This window comes from Centruroides vittatus, unplaced genomic scaffold (genome assembly GCF_030686945.1).
Source record: "Centruroides vittatus isolate TY-2023 unplaced genomic scaffold, ASM3068694v2 contig_628, whole genome shotgun sequence".
In the NCBI taxonomy this organism is placed as follows: domain Eukaryota; kingdom Metazoa; phylum Arthropoda; class Arachnida; order Scorpiones; family Buthidae; genus Centruroides; species Centruroides vittatus.
Genome location: NW_027122385.1, coordinates 5,120,639 through 5,147,023, shown reverse-complemented (window position 1 = coordinate 5,147,023; position 26,385 = coordinate 5,120,639). Strand labels below are relative to the sequence as shown.

Genomic DNA, 26,385 nt, shown 5'->3' with positions numbered 1-26,385 from the left:
GTTATATCATTTTTATTAGTTTGTCACGTTTCTGAAGGTGCAAAAGGAGTGAACACAATCGCATTTTAATAAGTTTTTTGGTACCCTTAATAAAAAAAAGAGAGGAAGAGGGATAAGCTAAACTGGATAACAGTTATGTAGTATTACTCTTATCGCATTTAAAACTAAAATATTTTTTACCATCCGATTCACATTGGCAACAAAAATATGGATTAAGTCAAGTGGTAATCTATAGACCAAAGTTTTATTTCTATTCACCTGCCCGAGTGACGAAAAGAACGGTGACCCACTTCGATTCACGCAAATGTTAACTGAAAATTCGATATCGGTTAACTCAACCTTTGTTTCGAAATCCTTTATCGAATTTCTATTATTTTAGCGTTAAACTCGAGTTTTACAAGAATTGTCACGTTTGGGAAAAAATCCATGTGTTGCCCATCAAACGTCAGACGTGAAAATTTAGCAATTTCGTTTCAATTCTCGAAAAATTTGCTGTCGAATTCCCGGAATCTCTCTGACGACATCGCTGGCGCCACGTCACACTTCATCCACCTGTTTCCAGTTGCTACCTCGTGTGTCTATAAATAACTTCATATGTTTGGCATCGTCTCCGCTAGATGGCGATTAGCCCCCATATTTTTAAAAGCCAAACTTTGGATATATATATTAATAGTCATATTCTATAATTAATAATTAAACCCGCGCTAATTTTTAGGAATTATTTATTAAATTTTAATCAAGAAATGATAGGAAAAAAGAAAGAAAAAATGGCGGAATTTTGCCGTTAGTGCTATTACGTCACCGTTCGATTCTGATTGGTAGACGGCAGCACGTACGAATATCCGTTAGTGACAATTCGGCTGTGGTCGATCAGCTGATGGTGGAAATCGGAGAGAGGAGAAGTTCGCCAGCGGTTCGCCTCGAAAGGCACTGGCCGAGGACGAGTCTCGTTATTTTAATTTGGCCATGGCGCTATCAGAAGTAAAAAACATTTTCCATTAATTGTTTGGCCAGTTCGATCGTCGTCGTTTCGTCGGAAACATGGCGCCTCTCAACATCAGTAACAGTAAGTATCCAATGGTTTCTTTTATTATTTTCCATTTAGTAGTATAGCGGCTCGTTCCGCTATAACCGGAACGGACACGTCGCACGAATATAAGTAGGAAAAATCCCCAACGACGTAGATACAAGACGTATTTATTAGGATTTTTGCCAAGAAGAGAAGGTCGATGCACTTCTAACCTATCGATTGAAGCGTATTTTTAATCGTATCCGCAATGCTATAAAATAGTATTTAATTCCATACACCACACGTATCTTTCTCTAAATCTCTATTAAACATATTGATCACTCTTAACAAAATAATCAACTGGAAAGTTCTGGTAGTAGTCGAACCTCACTCCTTTAAATGCAAATAAGCTACAAGTTTAATCATTTCTTTTACGAATTTTCTTATTCGAAACACGAAGACAGGTCTTTACATAAGATGAGAAGCAATACTAACCCGTGACACGTAGATGCTTTACAGAGAAGATTTGCTCGATGGTTAGGTAAATTCGAGCCTTCAAACAACAGCCACCCCTCTTAATTATCCAAGTAACAAATCGATTTTAAAATATACAATAATTAATATAATTATTTTTGAAATTAATAAGTGATTTTGCCTGTTAACACTCAAATTGCCTGTTTAAAGTATTACGTAGACGTAAATACTTATATACATTTTAATGGCTAAATAAGTATGGGGGAGGACATTCATCTTTATTTATGATGAATCATTTGCAAATGTTGATTCGATAAAATTTAGAAAAAAAATGATTAAATTAAATGAATGTGAATACAGTAAAAATCGGTTATATTTGTATTGGGTGTTATGCAATGAATTATGACAAAAATACCGACCTTAGTATTCGTGTAAAAAGTAAAAACAAAAGGAATTGTTTGACTTGTAATTGCAGGTAGTTTTAAAAGTGACATTTACACATTGACAATTTATTTATAAAAGACAAAATCACGAGTTTAAATGTTGGCAAGTGAATTTGGCAACCATCAGTATTTTATTTTCTTCTTTCTACGAAACATTTTCCGCTGGTATCTTCTGCCTCCCCATTAGATTTTCTTTACAGATAAACACTTAGCTGAATTAGGAATTTTTTAAAATAGTAATTTTGATTCGTTTACACGCTTCTGACGTAATTCTCGCGCGTGTTTTACATGTATATTTAACTGTCACATACGAGCCTCGCGCGGTAATAATTATACATTAACACCATTCCTAATGTATCGGATTTCCGTAAGGTTGCGAAAATGTTAGGAATGAACTCTAAATAATGTCGTAAAATTATAAGTATTAATTACTGGAATTTTAATATGATTTTAAAATGCTCGTGTTGTGTTGATTTTTGTTTATTTCCTCAACGTGAAGTTAGTCGGAAATTAAGTTCCTCTCGATGACGTCGTTCATTGCGTACGGGTTGACCTTGGCCGATCACGTGATCGGTGCCTTATGCGGTCGGGTTGCTCTCGAGTTACCCTCGTAGTCGGCATTTAGTTGCTACGACGAAAACAGAACAAAATTTCTTAATTCCGGAGGGAAGTGTTTTACTAAATGGGAACGCCGATCCACTCGTTAATTCGGTCGCGTATATTAATAATAATAATAATGGCGACTAGTTCCGGATAGAGACAACTCGGAAAAAATACATTTCAGGATTCGAACCCGAAACACACTGTCGTATCTTAATTAAATTATTATTTGGCAGAATTTTTAGACTGGATTTCTCGGAACATCATTTGATCTCCTGCCAAAAATACTTTTTTCTTTCCTTTTTTGTATTCCATAGTTCTTGACAATGGTTTCGCTTCGGATCTTATAATCGATTTTCAAGTTTTTCCCGATTGTTTCCGCCATGTTTTTCGATTCAAGGTCACGTTAATGGATTCGTCTTTTGGCGTTTTTGCGAATAGCAACCAAGTTTCGTCAGAAAGACGGTTTTACAGGGGCTTCCGCCCGCATCCTAAATCTCGATGTGATATTATTAATCCGCCATTTTTAATATTAAAACTTTTGTAATTTTTTAAAAAGTTTTCCCCATTTTAAAAATATTTTTCTTGTTTTAATCGAGAAAAGCATAAATAAATGTATTGGGGGGCAAAAATAACGTTTTAGAACAGGAATTCCTATTTCCCGTTCGCTCCGTTTCGCAATGCTTTTAACTCGATTGCATTTTGTTCCTCTATAAATTATCGAATTTTTTGTTTCTCTTCCCAATAGATAGATTCATATGAAGAGAAATAATATTTCCAATTACAAAATTCGAGTTCATTTTCGAATTAAGAATTACGCCACATTTACGACGCACGAACCAATGAATGTGTAATTTTAACCTTTGTAATGCTGCTTAGTAACAGATAGAAAAAACAGTAAAACAGCATTGCGCTCGATCGAAATGTGATAATTTTATTGTAAAGGTTAGCAGTACTAAAATCTGTTCGCAGAAAACGAATATTTGTATAATTTTAAGAATAAGAAATCCTTTCTTAGAAGACAAGTCTTTCTTCTTTAGTAGATTATTCATAGTCTCCCAACCAGTAGATCGCGAACGCCTAAATCATATTCAATTGTATCTAAGGGCGAGAAGCTGGAAGGTTTTGGGTTACCCAGTTTAACGAAACGTAAGAGAGTGGCGAGACGTTTGGTTACGTCCTTAGTAACAGCTTTTTGTGGCGAAGACGAACCTCGAAGGGCGCCACATCGACGAACCAAAAAGAAATCGATGATGGAGTCGATGTCGGAGTCGCTAAATGCGCGAACGAAATCCGGTAACGATTCGTGACAATTTTTATATGTCCGTCTGTCACGAACGCTCTACGTATGCCGGACGGAATTCTCGGAAGGGTTTTATTATCACGACTATAATTAAACGAGTTATTTCGTCTTTGACAAGTGAAGGGGAAAGAATTTTTCCTTATTAAAGTGTGAGTCATCACGCGCCGGTTTTAGTTGTTCTCGGTCGGGGCGGGTAGACTGCTCGGTGCCTGCAGGTTAAAAACACAGGTGCATACAAGTCGGGTAAGTTTTTCCCCTTCAATAATGGCGGTAGAATGTGTCGCGCATCCGCGCCACAATCGAAAATCCAGGTGCGGATGTTTGGGCAATGAATCATCCGATGTAATTGTATGCAGGATAAATTGCTCCTAAGCAATTATTATTGTTTCTCAAACAGTAGATCGCGAATGGCATTCTTGAGTCGTAATTCGGGGTATTTCGCAATTTTCAATACGTTCTAGACTTAAGAATCAAAACGGAAAGATATTATCAGTTTTGATTCGTGTGACCATGGGGGCAATGAAATTCTTAGAAATTTGTTACTCGATTGATGAGAATTTTATAAAAAAAAAGAAGAAAAAAAATCAGATCGTGACTTATTTAGACACGAAAATTATCGTTTAAATATTTTTCAAGTAGCGATTCGTGTCGTAACAACGGATATTTCTTGTATCGAACCGTTTCGACCCGTAGAAAGTGAACAATCGATAGCCAGTAAGTCTGTTAAATTCGAATGTAAATATATTTTAAGTGGAAAAGATTGTCTAAACGATAAAAGTATCCCTACGTGTTTTAAAAATTCTTGTTTTTCTACGCGTTAATCCTCAGCCTCTTATTGAGCCATTGCTCTTGTTGCCCGTGCTATTTACGGTTCTTACTGTTTCAATTCGTAGTTTGTTTCGGCATTACCTGAAAAAATCCTTGTTGCCATCCTATTATTCTGATAAAATTTAAAATTACACTTCTGAGTTTTGTTGTAAAAGATACTAAAATATCGGCAAGCACTAATAATCTGTTTTTATTACTCGCCTTCGACTCAAAATCCAGGTGGCGCTTTCCATTCTCTCAAAACAAACAAAACAAACACACACACACACACACACACACACACACACACACACACAAAAAAAAAAAAAAAAAATTGCATCTAGTCAACGGTATGCAAACTCATTAAGAATAACAAATTTTATCAAAAACTACAAGAGAAAATAAACTGGATTGGTCCTGAATTTAAAAGTTTTTTAAATGAATCGAATTGTCCGTCTTCATACCTCGCTGTTGCAAGACATTCCGCGGGATACGAATTTATAAATAATAAAGGATCAATGCGCGGACTGCCGCATAATGTCGTGTTTATTTTGACAGTGAGATTGTTTTTACAAATCCTTAATTCCAAACTGTTTTTATAGTCATTTATCGCTTGTTACGTTATTAAAGGTGATTTCGTTAGCAAACCTCCGTAACGTTACATCCTATTGGACGCTAGCTACATCTAAGCTAATTACGTCATCGAAACGGAGAATCATTCCTCTCGTCCTTGACCTTCTTTTGAGATTCGACGCATTTTATAGCGGCTCGGGTCCGAACTAAGGCACTTTTTATTCGTCGAAAACATACAATTTTGCTTACATCGGGTGATAAAAATAAACAAACGCGAATAGAAATAGTTTTAAGAAAGCCCCAGGCCAAATTTGGTACCCACCCGTCGTACGAGTACCAGCTGTACCATTGAATATTAACGAACGTGTGACCCGAGTCACGTAACTAGTGAAAGTTAGACTGGAAGAATTACGTGTACATTTTATTCTAGTTGGGTGCCACTCGGAAAGAGGTTAATTGTTTTTTTTTAATTTTATTTTTTGGCAATTACACTTCAGTTATGTAACCGACTTATCGGAGCGAATTTCTAAGTTAGAAACTACAAGACCGTGTCTGTCTTTAAATTAAAGTTAAATAATTATAGAGTGGGCACAAGTCTAATTTTGACCCCGTAAATTACGAAATTAGTTCGTCTCGACCTATTTTCTGATTGCATATGGAGAATTTTCTGTATTTTTTCATATTTCCTTTTTTGGTGGAGAATTTTGTACGCTCTTTTGTGGGGAGTACCATTTGATTAGTGTGTGAAAAGCAATGGTACAGAGTAAAGTTTTAATTGTAGGTTACATAATCTTCCAGGGATTGATTCCTCCTTGGGAGTTCTTAAAACTAAAAGGTTAGAGTGTTAATTACAGATTTTATTGTCGTGGGATTTGCTATAGAAAATAAACAGCAGCAACTGGAGAACACCAGCTTGCTCAACGCGCAGACCTACTTTCACTTTGTAAAATATTGGATCCCGCGTTGCGTCGAAGGTTGAGTTTGTCAATGTGGGATAGTTCTGCGCCGGAAGGGCACGTGTCGAGGTCATGCAGGTGAACTTTCACCCGGTTTCAGGCGATTTTTAATTGTAGAAACATAAACTTCCAGCCCGGAAACTTGCTAATTATTTTTAAGTAATTTATCTTCACGACCTTGGTTACTTGTCGTTTGCGTAGTTGTTCGTGTGCTTAAAATCGCGTAATGAAACCATTCTGCATTTATTTGTTTACGGATTATGATAATTTTTTCTAAGCTGTGCCAAAAATCAAGAAATTTGCGATAATAATTTATGATTTTACGCTTTACTTATTGGCAAAGTGGCCAAATTTGAAGAAAATTATGGCATTTTGCAAATGTCACAACGAGTTTACGATTCATTTTTATTGAAGGTTTCTCAAATTTTTTGCAAATTTTTATTTCAATATAAAATTTTCAAATATAATCCAATTACACGAATCTTCTACTGCTGTAATTATGCAAAAACTGTCATTTCTGAGTAAGATTTTTCGTAGTTGAAAAAAATCCATAGAAGTAACACCACCTTGACAGAGTAAATACATAAAGTTCCTCAATTTTGTGTTAATGTTTGAATAATTAAACGTTTTGTACCTTATCTTTTTAATCGAGGATTACTTTTCATAATCCACGGAATTTAATTAGCATTAACTGCAGATTATCTTTCATTGTTAATGTTCGAACATAACCTTATTTATGATCGCATTGTCCGTGATTCTGGTGACTTTTATGCAATTACCTTATTAAATTTTTTATCGAATATCATCCCTCTTTAATTTTTACTTACTTAATGTTTTATTTCTTTCAGTAATTTCGGATTACTACAAGTTATATATAGTAGAATTACGAATAAAGAAGTAAATTGATTTTAGATAATAGTTATTAGTGTTTTTTCGTGTAATATAATTCTCGAAATATATCTGATTTAATGCAAAAAATTCAGAATCGATTCTGCTCGTGAATGATCTCTAGTTGCAAGTTTTGTTTCTATAATAGTGCCATTGAACGACGGGGAGCTTCATCAAGAAAGAGAGTTTTCAGTCATGGCGGTCGATCGTAATTAATCATTAACGTAAACGAATACGTCGATGTAAAAATCTCTCATCGAGCAGTATTTAATTCCCTACCGATAATACTACGCGACTTTTAGTATTTGATAGGAGACAAAGGACCCCGCCGGTTGCAAAACGGAACGGAGGGAGGTCTCGCGCATCGAAACTCAGCTGTTGCTAAGGCGAACACGACATTATGACATCATTCACCGGTGGCTTTCTTCCAACTACGAAGGAGAATCGGAGATCACGTGGGCTGTCGTCATTCCCTCGCCAGTTAGCATTTAAAGAATATAGCAAATAGTAACATGCAGAAGAGCGATATTTTGAAAATGCATCCGGTCAATCGCTTCGGATTTTCTTGGTAAAGAATCAGGTAATTGTTTACTCTTTCGAATGACAACCCTCCTCTTTGCACGTTGACGGTGGAATTTAATTCTGTAATTGATAAGCGGTGAGCAGGTTGTAAGAAATTATGCTTATGATATTATTTTTATTTATTTATTTTTTATAATAATGACGAAGAATTGTTTTAATTCAAACACGAAAACACTATCTCTCGTAAGATGTGGCGAAGTTTTGGTCCTAAAATTTCCTAATTTTTAATCTTTGTGTAGCTTTTGCTTATAACAACAGTTCGTTTTGTAACGCATAGATTTGTATTATTCTGCTAGAATTTCTGGACTTTATTAAATTTTATCTTCGTGTTTATCTTTTGATTTTGTCTAGAACAATCGCGAAATTTAGAAATCTCTTCGCTCTTCGTTCAGATTTTTCATGTAATTGAATTAGGCCACCTCCTATTTTCCAGAAACAGAATAGATTCAATTTAAATTTTTAGCACATTTTAATTAAGCGTTACATTTATCGATACTGTAGGCATATCAAGTGTTGCGCTTTACGAAAAACTTACGAAAGAATCTCATCTGGGTGCAGTCTTTAGGACAGTATGACCCAACGCCTTCGACCTACATTATGAAAGTGCTAAATCCGAACTCCTTTTCGGCCACTTCAAAACCAGCGCTGGTACAATTTGACATATGAAAAATCGAATTAGTTTCTTCATTTGTAACTTCATTTACTTTTACGAATTTTCTACATTCCATTCTGACGATTCGGCAAGCTTTCGTATTATGCAATGTCACAGGACAGTGTTAATCAAAGATGTTTGAGAAGCCAGATATCCTGAAGAAGAAAATTGGTAACGTCAAATTGGATTTGATCATATCTATTAAAGTTTTACTTTTTTTCTCTCTAATTCATAAAATGATAATAAGTGGGAAATTGTAGTTTCTATTTGATTACGGGAAGCGAAAATGTCACTTTCATTGTCATGGGCAACAATTGTTCGGTGCTTTATTATCTAAATCGCTCGTCTCGATATAGGAAACGAGGATATTCCTTCGATAACATTGGCGTTTCCATTAATTCTTTACATTTAAAACTTGAACAGTAATTTTTGCAATAATTGACTAAGAGATTCTAATTTTTACAGAAATTCTAGTTTAATATTTTTAAACATTAACTTAAATGGACGTAGTCTTAATCCGATTTCTGAAAGTTTATTTTGCACGAAGTCATTATCCATTACATAATTTGTTGTTTAATTTGCGACGATGTAATCTATTACTGTTGCTACAACGATAATCGATTACTTCGTAACATTACTCTGCTTATATGCTGTAACTAAAGAATAATCGATTATTAAAAAGCAATTATATAATATATGGTCTGATATTCGTCTTTTTAAAGTAAAATTTGAACGGTGTCGAATGAATGATTCATTTAACACCCATTAAAATGCGGGTCTTGTTCTATTTTTCTTCTACTATGTCAACATCTTTACGAAAACTTTCAAACTTTCTCGATCTGTGAAATGTTATATGTCGATAAATTTTGTTTATTGCAATGTTTTTTTTCTTTACTCCTCCCCTTTTAGACGATAAGATATTTGAATAATTGCAAAACATTCTTGCACATTTTTTATATTAATAAAATTAAGAACTGTATGTAATGAATAAAATTGAGGTTAAGGGAACGTCAACTTGGAGGTTAATGTATAGAATGAATCATAAGAAAGGAAGGGATATAGGTTCTTTGAAAATCTAGGTCTGGCTTGTGTTTTATACCTATTGCACGAACTATCCAAAAAATCTATCTGATTGGAATTAAGAACTCTTGGCAACTTCCTGGAAAAGTTGTTGAATTTTCTCGATTTAACGTTTTTCAGAAACCTTTTTCTAAACTCTTTCGATTAAATATACTCTATTTAAATGCTGCTCATATATATATACGTTTAACATCATCAATAATAAAATAAAATATGTATATATATTTTATTATTTTATTATTGATGATGATGTTAAACATTGTAAAATTAAATCAGAAATTTAATAGTTATACAGTTTAACAAATTATATACTTAAATATAATTAAATTGTTTTTTTTAATAGAATTATCAAAATATTTTAGCATCCGCTATAGTTTGCTATTGGCCTCGTACATTAAAGAAACCAGAAAAATGCCTGTATATATCGATATATATGCAATTCATTCGTTCGCATTCAGTGCATTTATTCTTTCTGCTTATAATTTTATTTAAAGTAATGTGGTGAAGCCTACCATCTCATCACTCGCTAGAAAGTTGGCTTATTGTGTATATAAATGGCATTTTTTCCAACGAAACACGTTAATCTTCTTATACGTCTGAAAGAACGTGAATTAAACTAGTTTCAATTTGTTACGAATTAATATAATCTAGCAATTTTATAATAGCACATTTGGTAATATCTGCATTAGATCTGTTTTCGATATGTATATTAAAACACCGATTCTGTGGAAGATGATATGTAAAACATTCTACTAGAGGGTTTTATAAAACTAGTTTTCAATTATAACGCTTTGCTATTTGTGTTAGCTTTCGTCTAATTATATAGAGGAAAGTGATAGAGACTCAAAAATCTCCAAAATGATTTATTCAATGTTCTTTTTGCGATGAAAAAATCCTCTTGCAGCGAATTGCCAGTTTAATGTTCTAGTTAGATTAAGATTTTATGAAAGATCGTATCGGTATCTGATTAAAACATGTCGTCTTAGTGGTTATTAAACTTGTTTTTTTTTTTTTTTTAAATCATAAGTTTCATCAGGCATGAAATTCCATTCATACAAAAGATGGGAATTGTCAATACCAATCTTCGGCGCCATTTTGAAACCTTAAGCACTCTATCGGAAATCACTTAAAATGCCAATTCCCTTTCTCCGATTTATGTCTTGTGGTAGTTAGCGCTGTCGGAGACTTTCCCCCTCTTTAAACTCTGTGTTTACTAGTTAATTATTAGATTAAAGGAAGTAGCCGCGGGGTTTAGGAGCTCTGACCGACTTGTGTAATTGTCTCGCAACGATATTTTTTACTATCGATCAAAAAATACATTCTGGCTCAAAGAATTAGTTCAGATATCGACGCTGCCCGAGGATGATTTCTAATGGTTCGATGTCTAGGAAACCGAATCCTCCTATCATAAACGTTGTTAAGTTCACGCGTGTGTCACCGGAGATTGAACATTCCTTCACTACTTTAAATTTGTGTTTTTCTTCAGAATTTTTAAATGCTTTTCTGCGTAATTTCGAACAAAAATGGCTCAAATAATCAGGCGGAACTTTGAACAATGGCGGATTGTTTTATATGCAAAAACATTACTTATTTTTTGTTTTAACGTTATTAATATGTAGTCGTGTCGACCGATCTCTCGCTGTCTCTCTCCCCTTCCGACCAAGAGAGAGAAGGTCATCGAATAGTTGTCATGGCAACAGAACCTCGCTGTTGCTAGGGCTTACTCGGTACGAATATAATCGAGAAAATGCGCCATCCGGTGTGTATTTCGTGTACTAATAGGTTCTTCTCTTCCTAGTTATAAGTGTCGAAAAGCTCAAATTTTCTTGCCTTTCCGTATTTAAAGGAATTCTTGCAAAATTTCTAGATAATTCGCGCACGCGATGTTCCAAGAAATTTGAACAGATTAATAAATCACGCTTATTATTTATGTAATAGTAAAGCGCATACTTCGATCGACGGGTTGGAAGATCTCACCTGTACTTTCAAATTTGTTATGTGTATCAAACAAGTAATAAATTTTTCGTACTGAAAAAATTATATCGTGACGAGTCGGTATTGATAGAGCTAATAAAGAATGTTATCACATAACACGTTATTTAATTGCATTTAAATGGGTTGTCGCAGTAACCGTGTCGAGTATTTACAAATTCAATATTCAATGGATAAAGTCTAAACGTCAAGACTGATTTTTATTGACTTTTCCCATTTAAATTTTTTTAATGGATTCGAATTAATTGAATTTAATTCGAATGAAGGACTTGCAACAAGTTTCTGTGGTGACCTTTAAATAATTAGTGTGTATCTTCTAGTTACTTAAATATAATTTACATAAAAATTGGGATAAATGTATGAATATATTAAGAAATTTCACAGCATAACTCGAAATCTTTTTTTTTATAACTTATTTGATTTGTCACTCTCGGGCCTGCTAGTATACTCTTGCTTGACGCTTTGGTACTGAGTTACTATGGTATTTGTATCAGAATCGACGATATCAACCAAGATTTCAGTTTCTTTTGGATCCTGAATTAGCATATATCAATATTTGGTATATAATAAACGTATTTTATGGAGTAATTCGTGCTTCTTATCGTTTTTTAAGGTGTGCTGCTTAGAAATTCGTTTATAAATATAATTTTTCTGATTCATCCGTTAATTACTAGGTGTAATTTGGATTTACACAATTTCAAACCAATTTCTATGTACAGAAACCTGAAAATGGCGGATGAGTAATGTAGAAATCGACTTGAGCGTGTATCCCTTTTTATAATAAAATAGTAAATTAGCAAAATATGAATTTAGAAAGTAGGGAAATTAAGTTGATTCGACTTTCCGTTTTAGATAAGATGACCAAAGAACCGGAAGATAAAACGCTTCCAGTTACGCCGTCCAATTCAATTCAACAAAGCTTATCGGCTGCTGCGGAGGCTTTACCACCAGAAGTTCAGACGGAAGAGGACGTAGCCGAATTAGATGATGCCACATCCGAAGTGGGGGAATGGGTGGACATACCCGAACCACCCGACGGAGGATGGGGATGGATGATCGTCATTGCTTCTTTTCTCAGTAACATGGTAGTGGACGGCATCACTTACACCTTTGGAATATTTTTTATGGAATTCGTCAAATATTTTAATGCGCCCAAAGGAAAGACTGCCTGGGTTGGTTCTCTTCTTTCTGGATTCTACCTCAGTGTGGGTGAGTATCTTCTTTATTTTGATTATTACTTATATCTGGTTTCAAAGTAGTAATTATAGAATTGTTCTTTACAATAAAACTTTCATACTCTAAATTACGGGTTTGCAATAATTTTATATACGAATTTATAGCAATATTTTTTATTCACAGTTGTAAAATTCGGGTATTTGTTGTTCAAATCAGTTTTATAAAACTACAACTACTACAGAAAGTGGAATTTATTCATACTTCATCACTGTAACGTGATGAAGTATGAATAAACGACACTAAATAATTACGTAAAATGCTTATTGCAAAAATGATGTAGTGGGTTTAATCACAAATGATGCTGATGCTGACCTCGGAAAAGAGAAAAGAACTCTTATAAGACGTCCATCAGCTAAATCTAATGTTTCCATTCTGTCATATTATATTGAGTGCTCTCTCTAACGATTTAATGAAAGCTACAGGTACGGATCTCATAACGGAGAGAGAAGCATCGAATTCTGTGCTCGTTTCCAAACGGAAGTGTCTCGTGCTATTGCTAATTTATGTGAATAACAAATAAGTACTGTACGATGGAGAATAATTATCCATTACAATAATTTTGTGTTTCTTACACGTAACACACTGGAGGTTTTCTTATTACGACAACAATTTTATAATCGCTATATGTCGTTACAAAGATTTTATCACTGCTTGTACGTGGAAAAATATGAATAAAGCTTTTAAAAACTGTAAAACGATATTTTAAATATAGTTAGGTATAATATACTTAAAATATTAATTTAAAAATTTATTTTTAAACTAAATTTAAAATATTCTAATCAGTTTTTTAAATTAATTTGTCTCGATATTTCTCATTTATTTTAGTAATATTTGTATAGTTTGTGTAAATTTGAATATATTAAGAGTTCAATGACTCGTGTTATGAGATTTCGGGGGAAGAGATTATGTTATGGTTTTTTAAGAATCAAGTAACTATATTTGTCATTTTGAAATGATTGATTGACAATTATGTTTTAGTCAGATTTAAAATAAAAAGTAACAAAAAATATTGAAAATAATTTTATTCTTGAGGAATTCTTTTGTTTTGTTTTTTATTTTTTTTAATTTAAAATCTCAATTATTAAAGAAAATTCTTAAACTTTATCTAATTTATTTTTAATAACGAAAAATTTTCCATTTAGGCCTATTTATTTTGTTTTTACAGTTTTATTTACTGTAATAATTTAAATTATGAGTAATTATGCCATAAATTATGAAATTATAGTTTTTATTCTTTTTCGATGATTGACTAATTTTTAAAACTTAATATCTATAATGTAAATAGCAATTCCTTAAACACTTGCGATTTTGATTTAAATTTATTACTTAAACAATTTATCTCACGAATTACATATTAATTAGTAATGATAGATTATAGCTAACTTGTAAAACTAGAATGAGTCGTGATAGCCCGAGACTTCTGTGATTGACGACAGATGGCAGTATATATATGCATTGTGGTGCTCAGTTTTTATGATTACCATAATGCTTTATTTGATCTTTTTGCCATTGAAAATTATACAAATATTTATTTTCAAAAATTTCAAATAAATATAAAAAATATAAAAATGATAAACTATTTAGACCAGAGTAGGCAATAAGATTTGAATCTTTAAATGTGCACATGATCTCCATAAAACTTCGAAAGATACTAAGTAAACATTTAAAAATTATCTATCTTTTAATAATTTACGTGAGCGAGAAATTGTAGAAAACTGTAATTAAAACGTAAATTTTACTTTTAAAATGGTTCTAAAATTGCTTTTGTAAGAATTGTTTTGATTGGTTAATTAACGCGCGATATCGGCACGTTTAATGCCAGGGGTGGACAAGCAAGAGTTCAGTGGGAGCCGAAATGTAGGTTTTGCAAAATGCATGGGAGCCGCAGTTCTGTACTGTCGTGGCGGATAGTATGGTAAGGCGCGCGATTTTATTATATAATATAAATATAATATAAAACAAATATTGAATTTTTTTAAATAAACATATTTTCACAAAATTATAAAAATAAATTTGTAAAAATAATAATATATAACAGAAATTAACACTTTCAGCAAGAGCCGCATGTAACTCAAAAAGAGCCGCATTTGCCCATGCCTGTTATATGCTGTTATTATTGGCCATCGTCACGCATTGCGAACCAATTCGACCCACAATACGGTCGACCAATATGGGTTGAGTGATGAAAAGACACTCCGACTCGAATTGCCTACAAGTTAAGGATCCTCTTTGGTAGTAGGTTAACTCCTTTAGGCTACGTGTGCCATCACGAATTAGTTGCAACGAATCTTTTATTAAGATTCAATCATCTTAATGAAAATTTGAAAAGGTCTTTATGGATTTCAAAGCGGGTGGTCCATATTGGGGAAAAATGAATAAGGTATTCGAAAGTAATGATTCATAAATTTAGAAAATTCACAAAATCCTTCAAGAAGAGCATATGTTGTTCTGCTTTTCTTGGAGGACTTTGTGGTCATTTTTAGCATTTTCCAATATATATTTTTAAATTTCCGATTATCTAAACAGATTTTAAATAAATCCTATTTTTGCAGGACCTTTAGTGAGTGCCTTGACTAATCGTTTCGGATGTCGTCCCGTCTGTATGGCCGGCAGTATAATTGCGTGTTTTGCGTTCCTGCTCAGTACGTTGGCCCCGAACGTCGATGTCTTGATGGTTACTTACGGAATGATGGGAGGTAAGCTAAGCTATTGGACCATATTGTACGCTTTACTTTATAAATATAGAATTTGATAACTCGAACGTATTCAATGCAATTTCAGTTAGATTCTTATGATTATTCTGCCGAAATTATTTCATTATCATAGTGATGATGGCATAATTTTAACACTTCGAATCGAAAACTTTAGTCAAATTTGATCGTAAATATTTGGAACTTCAGTTTAGTTTTTTTACGGCTTATGAAAACTGTTCTATTAAATCATTTTAAAAAATAATGTGGACCAAAAACGATTTTGATGGATTTTTTTTTATTGATATGTAAATTATGCCAGAAAACTTCTTTGTTACTGCTAAATAGTGTGTACAAGTTTTTAGAGTACAAAATATATAGGGATGAGCCAATTCTTAACTTTCGTCTCACGAAAATGTTTTAAAAGTTAGTATTACAGTAGATTCCGCTTAATGGACCACATCGGGAATAGATCATTTGGCCCATAAAATATATTAATTTGTTTGGTTTCTGCGTTTTGACCCAAATAAACGGCCCATATTAATCGTTGGCCCAATTAAGCGGAATCTACTCTACTTCCTATAAATTAATTCTAAATCATATAAAAATGAAAATTGTCGTCAGTTTAAAAAGAATTGGTATTTAGGGTTTATATTATACAGGAAAATTTATTAAGATATCGAAAATCCAAAGCGATTTCATATGATCTGATCTCCACATATGGTGAACTTACTTCGAAATTATTTCATTGTTATTTGAAATCATAAAGTCTATTTAAAAATTCAGTTGTCAGTTGTGATACTTAAAAAATACTTTAGCGCATCAAATAATATGAATAACAATGCTGATACCAATCAGGTATAAGCATTTTGCTGTTTAAATTGCAACTATCTCAGAAGTCTTGTAAATGTAGATGACCATGATGGGAAAATAGTAATTTCCTATTAATTTAAACTCTAACGTAATAAGGAAATACTATGATCAGCACTTCGAGTGAACGAATTAGTCGTAATATAAGAATGATATGAGATCTTATACATTGATTTAATTCAATTGTTCTCAACTTTTTGAACTAGTGATACATACAACTTTTGTTGGCATAAAAACCAGTTAGTGTCAAATTAAAGATGCTGTTGTTTGTATCAATGGCTTTGAAGATCTGCATTTTTTTTAATATAAAAAATATACAACCAATATTAAAACGTTAATAATTAGTATTTTTCAGTTATTTTTGAAATTTTGTGATCCATATGAGAATTCTGAATGAGAGCCACTGTTCTTTTTGGCTTAGATGTAATGTTTTAAATTTGCAAATATTGCATTAAAGGATTTACCGTTAAATTGAAATAACTCCTGACAATTCAGTCCCTTCAACTATTTGCAATGCACCAAGCTGCAATTTCCAATAATGAAAGCATTTCTGGAATTATTCGTTTTTCTGAACAAATTTCCAAATGTGTTTCACGATAAGACGGGATAATTAGCGAGGTTGAGATCGAAGTTTTAAACGCGAAAACGAGTACGTCGGACGTTCGGCGCCGCTTTTTTCTAAGCCTAGAGGTTTGACGACGGCGTTTGGAATGTCGAGCATGATTCCACTGACTTTACAAACGCCATCGTCAAACTTCTAGGCTTACAGGAAAGCGGCGCTGAACGTCCAACGTACACGTTTTCGCGTTTAAAACTTCGGCCTCAACCTCGCTATTGAAGTAGTCCTCACAGTGGCAGAAAGGAGGCAAAAAAAAAGAACAAGGACTTTGCAAGAAACTTTTGTTGAAACAGGTTTGTGAAGATCGATATCGTCAGTTGTCTATGATCAATTATTAAAAATTTACATTTTCATATGCAAATTTTATTGTAACTAAGTATGGTTTGCTTGCTTAATTTGGGAGATTGTCTTAAATTATATGCAAGTTGTTGAAGCATAAAGATATTTTTTTATTTATGTTTAATCTAGTTTAAAATTCTTAAATATAAAACGACGTATGCAAGATCATATTAAATTTAAATAAATAAAAATTTTTGATAGGATCTAATTTATTTTACCAAAAATTGCAAATAGATAGGAATAGTGCTACTAGATACACTTTAGTTTCAAAAATTTGCTACTAGATAAAAATTTATTTTGATTAATTTGAGAATATTCTTTATTAGAGATTGTCATAATTTTTGAGATGAAAATATTTTACAAGAATATAATTAATTGCTGATTAAGTAGAATAATTTATTAGAATTAGCTTCGAAATATACTCTAATAATTCTTTAGAATCGAGAAATCTAGCAACTACGTGAGAATGAAAGGATTTATGTAAAGTTAATTTTAAGAGTCGAAACGAACAATGACTATGCATTTACTCATTTCCTTGTTCATTCCTTTTGTCTTTAATAAACAGGACAAGTTTAGCATTAATTATTGGAATTTTAATTAGATAACTTTAATGAGGTATAAGTTCAAAATTAGATAGTTTCCCATCTTGTTTTTTTATTAAAAGATGGATGTTGAATGACGAACACAGAGAATGGGCCTTGTCGACCACCTTAGTTCGTATCATTCTAGATGGTCATTTATCAATGCTCCTTCTCAACAGGTATGACTGATATTTCTTCCAACGTCCAGGTGTTGGGCTTGGCCTCATCTATCTGCCTGCCATTGTCAGCGTTGGATACTACTTCTCTACGAAGAGGGCGTTTGCCACGGGAATTGCTGTCTGTGGATCCGGCGTCGGAGCATTTATATTCGCTCCCCTCTGCCAGAAATTACTAGAGATATACGGATGGAAAGGAGCGCTGGTAATCCTCGCTGGTTTCACCTTGAATTGCATGGTGTTTGGTGCTCTGATGCGCCCTCTAAATGCGACAGTCCCCAAACAGAAGCCATTGCTACAAAGAATCGCCGAAGAGAAAGAAAGAAGACGTCTTGACTCCCTCTGCGACAGCCAGTTCATTTTAATTCAACACGCCGATGGAACTGTAGAAAAGAAACCTAAATTGTTGCTGAATATGGAACCGGGTGTTCATTCGACGCTGTATTTAGACCAATTTGGCAAATCGCCGGCGGACACGCCTGTTATTACCTTATCTCCAATTGAAGAAGCTCATAAATCGCCTGCCAGTTCCAAAGAAGACGAAATGGAAGAAAAGAAACCAGAACAACAACAACCCACTACCCCTGATACTTCTTATCCCCCACCCGTAATTTCCAACGGTGGCTTAGCCATTAGAGAAATTGCCAAACGCAAAGGTCTTGTACCAATCAACGGTGCCATGAAACTTAGTCTCAGCAATATAACTGTTAATAACGACTTGAAGAAACATAATATATCCATGAAATATTCGTCGAGTGGTATCCTCTGTCCTGGACATCAGAACAATAACTATTTAGCCGAAGAAATGTGGAAGAGGTTACAAGAAGAGCAAATGCCATTGGACGGTAATCGTCGATCGTCGTTGAAACGTAACAAGAAAGATTATACTCGACCTCTGTATAGGAAAGATATATTTTATAGTGGAAGCATCGTTCATCTACCGGAATATATTCACTCTCAGAAAGACATCAGATCTTACGTTGCCAGTGTAATATCGATACCTCGAGAAGGTGGCCAAGGAAACGTAGAAAAACCTAGACCTCATCTATGCCCTACTTTCCTGAAGCTTCCTAAGAGTATGACTGATACCATCGACGAAATGTTGGATTTCTCTCTCTTAAAGAACCGAATTTTTCTTTTGATTTGCATCTCTAATGTCATCGGAATGGTCGGTTTCCCGACTCCCTTCATTTATCTCACCGATAGTGCAACGACAAAAGGAATATCTCCCGACAAAGCGGCATTTCTCTTATCCGTCATCGGAATCACGAACACCATAGGCAGGCTCATCTTCGGTTGGCTCTCCGATAGACCAAACGTTAGCGCCTTGTTTGTGAACAACGTTTGCCTGTTCTTATCCGGAGTTTGCATCTTCATTATGCCTTTTTGCCAAGATTACGTCAGCATTGTTCTTATTTGCGTCGTCTTCGGCCTCTTTGTTTGTAAGTAATGTTTCTTCTGTGTTTTCTGTAGTGGAAAAACAGTAAATTAACGAAGTTACCGTATTTTTCAGCTGCTTATATCTGTCTGACATCCATCATCCTGGTAAATCTGTTAGGTTTGGACAAGTTAACAAACGCATTCGGACTCCTCAGTTTATTTCGCGGAGGTTCCTGTATGATTGGCCCTCCATTAGCTGGTATGTTGAAACATTTATTAACATTATTATTGAAATTTATATGACGAATCTTTACAAAATATTTCTTTTTCAAGGTTCCATATCGGATTGGACTGGAAACTACAACATTTCTTTTTATGTTTCTGGTATTTTACTGATAATTTCTTCCTTGATCACGTTTGCCATTCCTTGTTTGGCCAAAAATGAAGCCGAACAACCTACCTGTAATTTGCCGACCGTTATCGAAGAACCGGAAGAGGAAGCCGAAGCAGTCGAAATCGCACAAGTGGAATCTGTCGTTTGAAATTACATCCGAGTTGGAAGAATTTGCATCCCGTTTTTCTTCCGACCGTTTTGTTTCTAATCGTGATAGTCGTCGACGACCACAAAAATTGCACAGGTTGACTACAACTGGCGATTAATGACAATTACCTTGTAACTTTATAAACAGAGCAGAACGAGGAACAAATGTATTCGTCAAGTAGGACTAATTGTTCTTCCAAATATAATCTTGTGTGATTTCAAAAAGTTCCAGTCAGATAATTTGAAGCCAAATAAGTTGCTGTCTTTAAGAGCTAGTAAGAAAAGAATCATTTCTGGCAATAACGTAGCACAAAACTACACCAGAAAATTCGGACTGGTGCAATTAAATCTCAGTTAAAATACTCTTATTTCAGACTTTAGAACTTAATTTTCAGGAGACGAAGAATGTTTTAACAAATTAATTTTTATGACACGAACTTTTTCTTTTGCAAAAAGACAAAGATGGAGTTTTCAATGTGAGGAATATTAGGAAGATGGAACAATCAGTTGCAGACTGTATCGAAGAAAGGACCAAAGAAGAGGCATTCAAAAGTAATCTGTGATATCAGAATTGCACGTAAATTACTTTCATATGACGCAGTACGAGTTCCTGCGCGTAAAAGCGAATATGCAATCCATTGGTCTAATCGAGTGCCTTGTTTGAACGCATATTTGCGAGAATGGATTAGACAGGTAGAAAAAGAGAATATATAAATATAAATATATATATTATATTCAGTATATAGATATTCACAGTATACATACATTTTAACATACATTCCATATACGAATATCCTAACATATGAAAGTATTCTCGGAGTAACTCCGTGGCTATTGTGCAATACAATATATTCACGATATGTGCGTAATGTGTTAATAAGGGCAAATAATGTTTCACTGTGAATTACGTTTATATAGTTTTATTGAAGTTCATCCACACCAATGGATTTGTTTTTCCTCTTTTCTTTTCGGCCAGCGTGCGTATGAATGCTTATGTATGATTTTTCTCATCCGCGATCGAATGTTGTGTATAAAAAAGACATGCTGCACAAAATCAAAATCATAAATCTACTACTGTATTTACTCCGAAATGTTCTTATCTACTTAATTCTAAACTTGTAGTATTAAATAATTTAAAATTTTTATCGTAATGAGTTATTAATTTTGTCGATTTGTTTTACACCCGTGGTTCTCAACCATTTTTAGTTAGATACAGGTTAGCAATTCAAATTTCTGGTGGTGCTCTGGCTAATTAATGTCGTACTGATGCGTTTATAGGGCCGACAAGAGGAAAGGAAACGGAGATGTAGCCCTGGTGAGCGATCTGGAATCTGTATAATAAAATTTAAGTATAGAAAAATGTTTAATTTCGAGTGCATAAAAGGTGAAAAAAGAAATATAAACAGATTGTGTCATATTAGAAAGACTAGAGGACCCGATTGCTCCCTACGGTCCCGTGCGCTTATAAACGAAACGAGATGTCGATTTGAATGTTTTGAATGTAAAAATTATACTAATTATATGAAAAAGGTACCAATAATTAGTTTTTTTTTGAAATTTTGTAGCACACAGGTTGAGAATCACCGATTTACACCATCCACAAAAAATTAATTTAATCAAATAATAAATCGACTTTTTGACACGAAAATAAGCAATTTTCTCATAGAATCTATGTAAAACTGCTTTTATTTATTTTTGACGAAATTTCAGTACTGCAGTTATTGGAAATAAATACGGTGGGTGCACAATTTGCGAGTACAAATCGATCAAAGTAACAGTAAAATTAAGATCTGTATTAGGTCTTTCAGGTGGTTTTCTTGTAATAAAGTCTATGCATAACAAATTACAGTATTTAAATCAATTTTCATAAATTTATACACTATTATTATTACATAGATTTAGAATTTTATTTCTAAATAACATTTAAGATTATTTTAAATCTTATAAATAATTCAGCACGAAACATATTACTTTAAACATTTATTCGGTAAAATCGCAGTTAAAGCATTTAGCCTGTCTGAAAATATTATGTAGAAGGGAAGGGAAATAACCTACTAATTATTTGATTACTTAAACTCTTCACATGATTTTGTAGTATTAATATCTTAATTCATGATATTTCACTGTTTATAGAATTCAAATCAAGTTTTTCCTTATGAGAATTTATTCTTGAAGTTGTGTAATAAATCTGATATTGTGTCAAAATGTATTATTACACATTTCAATCGTTACTTAACCTGAATACAAATTTCTTTTGCATTATTATATCATAGAATTAATAATTTCAGGCAACAAAATAATTTAAATTTTAATTTATGCTAATATAATCGCGGTTAAAGCATTTAGCCTGTATCGGTTAAACCATTCTTGACTTTTAAAGGCCTACTCTTGTTTCATTTCAATAAATGTATGATTTTAATTAAAATATTTAAATTATAATGGGGAAAATGAGTTGCAACTCGCAGAAAAGGCGCACTCGACAAAAGATATTAATTTTAATTTAAAACAATGCAATGAGTATAAAAACGTCAAGTTAGTGAAGAGAATCTTTTAGAAACACGTTAAGAAATTTAATTTGCATACCTGCAATTTACAGATAAATTACAGATTACATCAGACACAGCTATGTTGCCTTAACAAATGGAGTGAGAGCAATTAAAGTAATAACTTTTTATGTCAGAGAGTGAGTCATTCGTTTTATGGAAATTCGTCGAAGCTATAACTCCTATAAGCATGTGGTTTCGAAGCCTGTCGAAGTTAATGTTTGCGTCATTAATCATCAACGTCGTTATTATAAAATATTTGCGTTAAATCTTTGTACATTTGCAATCATTTCGACAAATTAAAAATATGTTTTTGAATTTTATTGATTTTACTTTATCGAAGTATAAATAAAAATATTATTAAAATGTTATATTTTGTGCAAGTAATTTTAAAGGGTCTAACATGCAATGGAAACTGAAAATAGAATATATAATTATTAATTATATAATTATTTGTTGAGAAAATATAGAATTGGATGTGAAATTTTCAATAAAGTTGAGATATAATGGAATAAGATGAGAGAGAGTTTAATTTTGAATATTAAAAAAAAAGTAAGAATTTCAATAATTTCATTCGATTTTGAAAAGTTTTCTATTGATCTTAACACGTTTATTAAAATAAAATTCAAATTTTATAAAATTTAGCCTAAGACTTTTAAGACTCCGTTTGGTGTTTTAAAAATGTTAAACACAAGTTGCGAAATATCCGGTTAAATTTCAAATTATAAATTAATTAAATTGAGAAATTTTCTTGAAAAACTATAATAAAGACATTTTTAGTTATTTGAAAATTGCAATTTTTAAATAAAACAAAATTTATTGCGCGATTAGTGTGATATTTATTTATCATAATCGAAAATGTTCATGCAAAATCTGTTGGTAAAAATTAAGTTTAGATGCTTGCTGATCTCTAACACAGAATAAAGAATGGTATAACTTACAATTTCATATTAATTGTTAATTTTATTCTGCTGCAAATTTTCATAAAGACTAATAAGATTATTCATATTATAGCTTGCTTTTACGTTAAATCCGATTCGAAACTTGAATTTGCAATTTCAATTAGTGGATCATTTGTGTACTTCGTAATAAAGTATCACTGAGTCAGAATCACGAAAAAATTATTCTCAATTATATCCACGTTTTCCAAAATACTGTACATCCATCCACGTGTTCAATGCAAAGATGTTATAATTGTAAGCATTACTTAACGAAAAATTGCACTTAGTTGAAAAAAATAATTAACGAATTATTTCAAGATATGACTCATTATTAATATGTGGAATGATTTATGAAATTTTGCATCTTGGTCAGACATTTTGAAAGTGTACATGAGTCGGTTGTTATAATCCATTACTGTAGTTGAACCTGTCTACCTCGAATCTCACGGGAACGAGGAAAACTTCGAGAAATAAACATTTCTATATAGTAAACAGTAATAGGTTTGATTGGTAATAGTAATAGGTCCAATAGGTAGGATTGACTGTATTTTATTAATACAATAGCAAGTACAGCACATACCTGAATTAGGTAAAAATAATACATTTTTGACATATTGCAAGAGATGTTTCTCAATTGCAATTTATGCTACCAAAATGTAGTCGCTGAGCTTTGAAATTGTAATTGACACTTCAGTCCCCAATTTTGAGATATAGAGGTTTTGGGAGAAAATTGTTTGAGATGAATATGGAAAATATGTTGAATTTAGACTGAAAATGCAGGGGAAAATTTTTTCTAATTTTTCTAACGGTAATGTTTTCAGATTTTGAAATGCTGAATTCTTCTGTTTTCTGTATTTGTTTTATAAGTATGTGTATCAAAATAAAAATAAGTATTATGTTTGTCATTTTTACGACTGTGGCTGTATTTTTTATTTTTTTTCTCCTAAATCTAAATAATACTTTTGATTTTAATTTGAAAACTGAGATACAACCTTTTTGAACTCGTTCTGAAAATAAAAAAACCTATATATTAATTGAAAGAGGATTTCACTTTGTCCAACTTAGTTTGAGGAAATTGCTGCGACTAAAAATACGGTTCAGGTTTCAAATTAAAACTGTTATCCTGTAGATGATGTCGCCGAAGAGACATTTGAGAAATGTGCAGTGGTTCAGGCGTGGCAAAGCGGCAAAGGTAGAATGTTAAGTCTATGAGACAAACATATCGCGGTCGTACTGCCCTGTCGACTTAAGCCCGAACAATTTTTTTGTTTTACAATTTTGTTATTGTAAATACCAAAGTCAATAAATGTATATTTTAGTTTTTAAGACCATTGTTTATATCACCCTCTTCCAACTCAACCTCCCTAATCTCTCAAAAGCCCAAGCAATGCCGGGTATCAACGAAAAAAACTGACTGCAAACTGAACAATGTGACGGTGTGTGCTGATCACAAATCTAGATTATTGTGTTTATTGCATCTATACGCCAACTTTTGCATTTTTCAATGAGAATAAAAGTAGAGTTGTTAGAAGGTGTGTATTATACACGGACTTTCTGTCATTCATCGGTAAATCGAAAAAAGAGAAAATTTTCTTGGCATTTAGAACTCTTAGCGTGTAGATACTGTTTTCGTGTACAGTTCATTTTATTTTATTTTCGCACATAAACCTAATAGTGTTTGAAAAAATACACAATTTTACATTGAGAACAGATACAGTATAAGATATAAGGCGTATAAACTGCTCAATCTCCCGAACTGATTTGCATTTTATTAACAGAACATCAAAAAGTCATCGCTAAGCACGAAGAGTTTTCCAATATTTAATATTGGAAAATTCTTCGTATAGTGATAATTCTTCACCGAGTTCCGTTTACAAAGATGATCTAAGTAACTCAATGATAGATGAGATGTCGAATTTCATCTTCTTTTCTGTCAACTTTTCCGGAAATTTAACTTTCTTTTTATTTGTATACTTTCCTACCAATCCCTTCCGTTCTTTTTTACAGAAAGATTTGCAAAAGCCCAAAAATTTCAAATGACTATAAAAATTCATTTTAGCAAAAACGAATCTATGACATCACAGCCTACAATCCGATCCGCTATCAAAAACCTGCAACACACTTAACTTCGCATTCCGTTACTTTCATTTTGGAAATAGCAAATTAATAAAATAATTTAACTCTTAAGAACATTTTATACAAATAATGACGCTGGACTGGCTAAAGTTGGCCGCGATGTCGTTACTATGTATCGATGTCCTTCCGCCCGAATATTCATGTAACATATCATGGAAAGAGTCAAAACTAAGTAAATAACAAATTTTATTAAGAGACGGTCCAAAGAAATACGACTAAATTCGTTGATACTGCGACGGAGATTGTGTTTTAGATGTAACGTTAATACACGTGATGATTAACATGATTGTTAGATGGCACTTAAAGACCATTTAAAAAATTATAAGCACAAATCATATTGAATCGTCATAATCAACGCATTGGACGATGTCTGTAGGACTAGCGTTCCTCAAATAATCTTTTCTAGATGTTTTGATTCTGCCTATCTGTATACATCCGTAAAGAGTACAGAAATCCATTTAATATGAATTTCATCAAATCAGACAAGCTCTTCCCCGTCAAATGAGTAAACGAAACACGTGTCATTAGTATTCCTGTATGAACGTCATATTTGTTAATCCTCCTGCGTACTGACGTTCTTGATGCCGTTAAGCGATCAAGAACGTCAGTATGTAGTTTTGCAATGGCCAACACAGTCTGCCATTTAATGAAAACTGAGTTTTCATTAATTGCCAGACTGCGTTTGCCATTTTCTGATTTGTACCATTTGTAATAAAACTCTTCTTCAATGACGTATCTTTGTGCTGTAATGTTGTTTGCAACCAGAAGTTTTACTCTATTCAGATTTGTTAAATACTTTGAGCTGCATTTAAAATTTATTTTTTGCTTATAATCAACAATTTAATCAATAAATATATTTTATGACAATATACATACTGTGTATATTAACTTAAATTTTTTCCAATCTAAAAAGTCTTATGCTTAGCATTGTGACATATTACAATTTTTCAGATTATGCTAGTAATCCCTAAATA

At 32.9% G+C, this 26,385-nt stretch overlaps 1 protein-coding gene across 3 annotated transcripts; it reads left to right on the top strand.

Annotated features, from left to right (window-relative positions):
- Window positions 1-833: 833 nt before the first annotated feature.
- On the top strand, window positions 834-20,942 carry LOC136979576 (monocarboxylate transporter 12-B-like). 3 transcript variants are annotated; one of them, XM_067275592.1, is made up of 6 exons: window positions 834-1,066; window positions 12,212-12,568; window positions 15,148-15,291; window positions 17,903-19,312; window positions 19,384-19,509; window positions 19,584-20,942. In XM_067275592.1, the coding sequence occupies exons 1-6, from the start codon at window positions 1,042-1,044 to the stop codon at window positions 19,790-19,792; spliced, it is 2,271 nt and encodes a 756-aa protein (XP_067131693.1). In that variant the 5' UTR covers window positions 834-1,041; the 3' UTR covers window positions 19,793-20,942. The 3 variants fall into 3 exon arrangements, with proteins under 3 accessions (XP_067131693.1, XP_067131695.1, XP_067131694.1); XM_067275594.1 differs by lacking the exon at window positions 834-1,066 and adding an exon at window positions 4,015-4,072; XM_067275593.1 differs by lacking the exon at window positions 834-1,066 and adding an exon at window positions 7,503-7,633.
- The last annotated feature ends 5,443 nt before the right edge of the window (window positions 20,943-26,385 follow it).

Excerpts from the sequence above, each read along its gene's own strand:
- LOC136979576 (XM_067275592.1), top strand. The coding sequence starts at position 1,042 with ATGGCGCCTCTCAACATCAGTAACA. Across the intron at positions 1,067-12,211 it reads GCCTCTCAACATCAGTAACA|ATAAGATGACCAAAGAACCG; the intron begins GTAAGTATCCAA and ends TTTCCGTTTTAG. Across the intron at positions 15,292-17,902 it reads TACTTACGGAATGATGGGAG|GTGTTGGGCTTGGCCTCATC; the intron begins GTAAGCTAAGCT and ends TCCAACGTCCAG.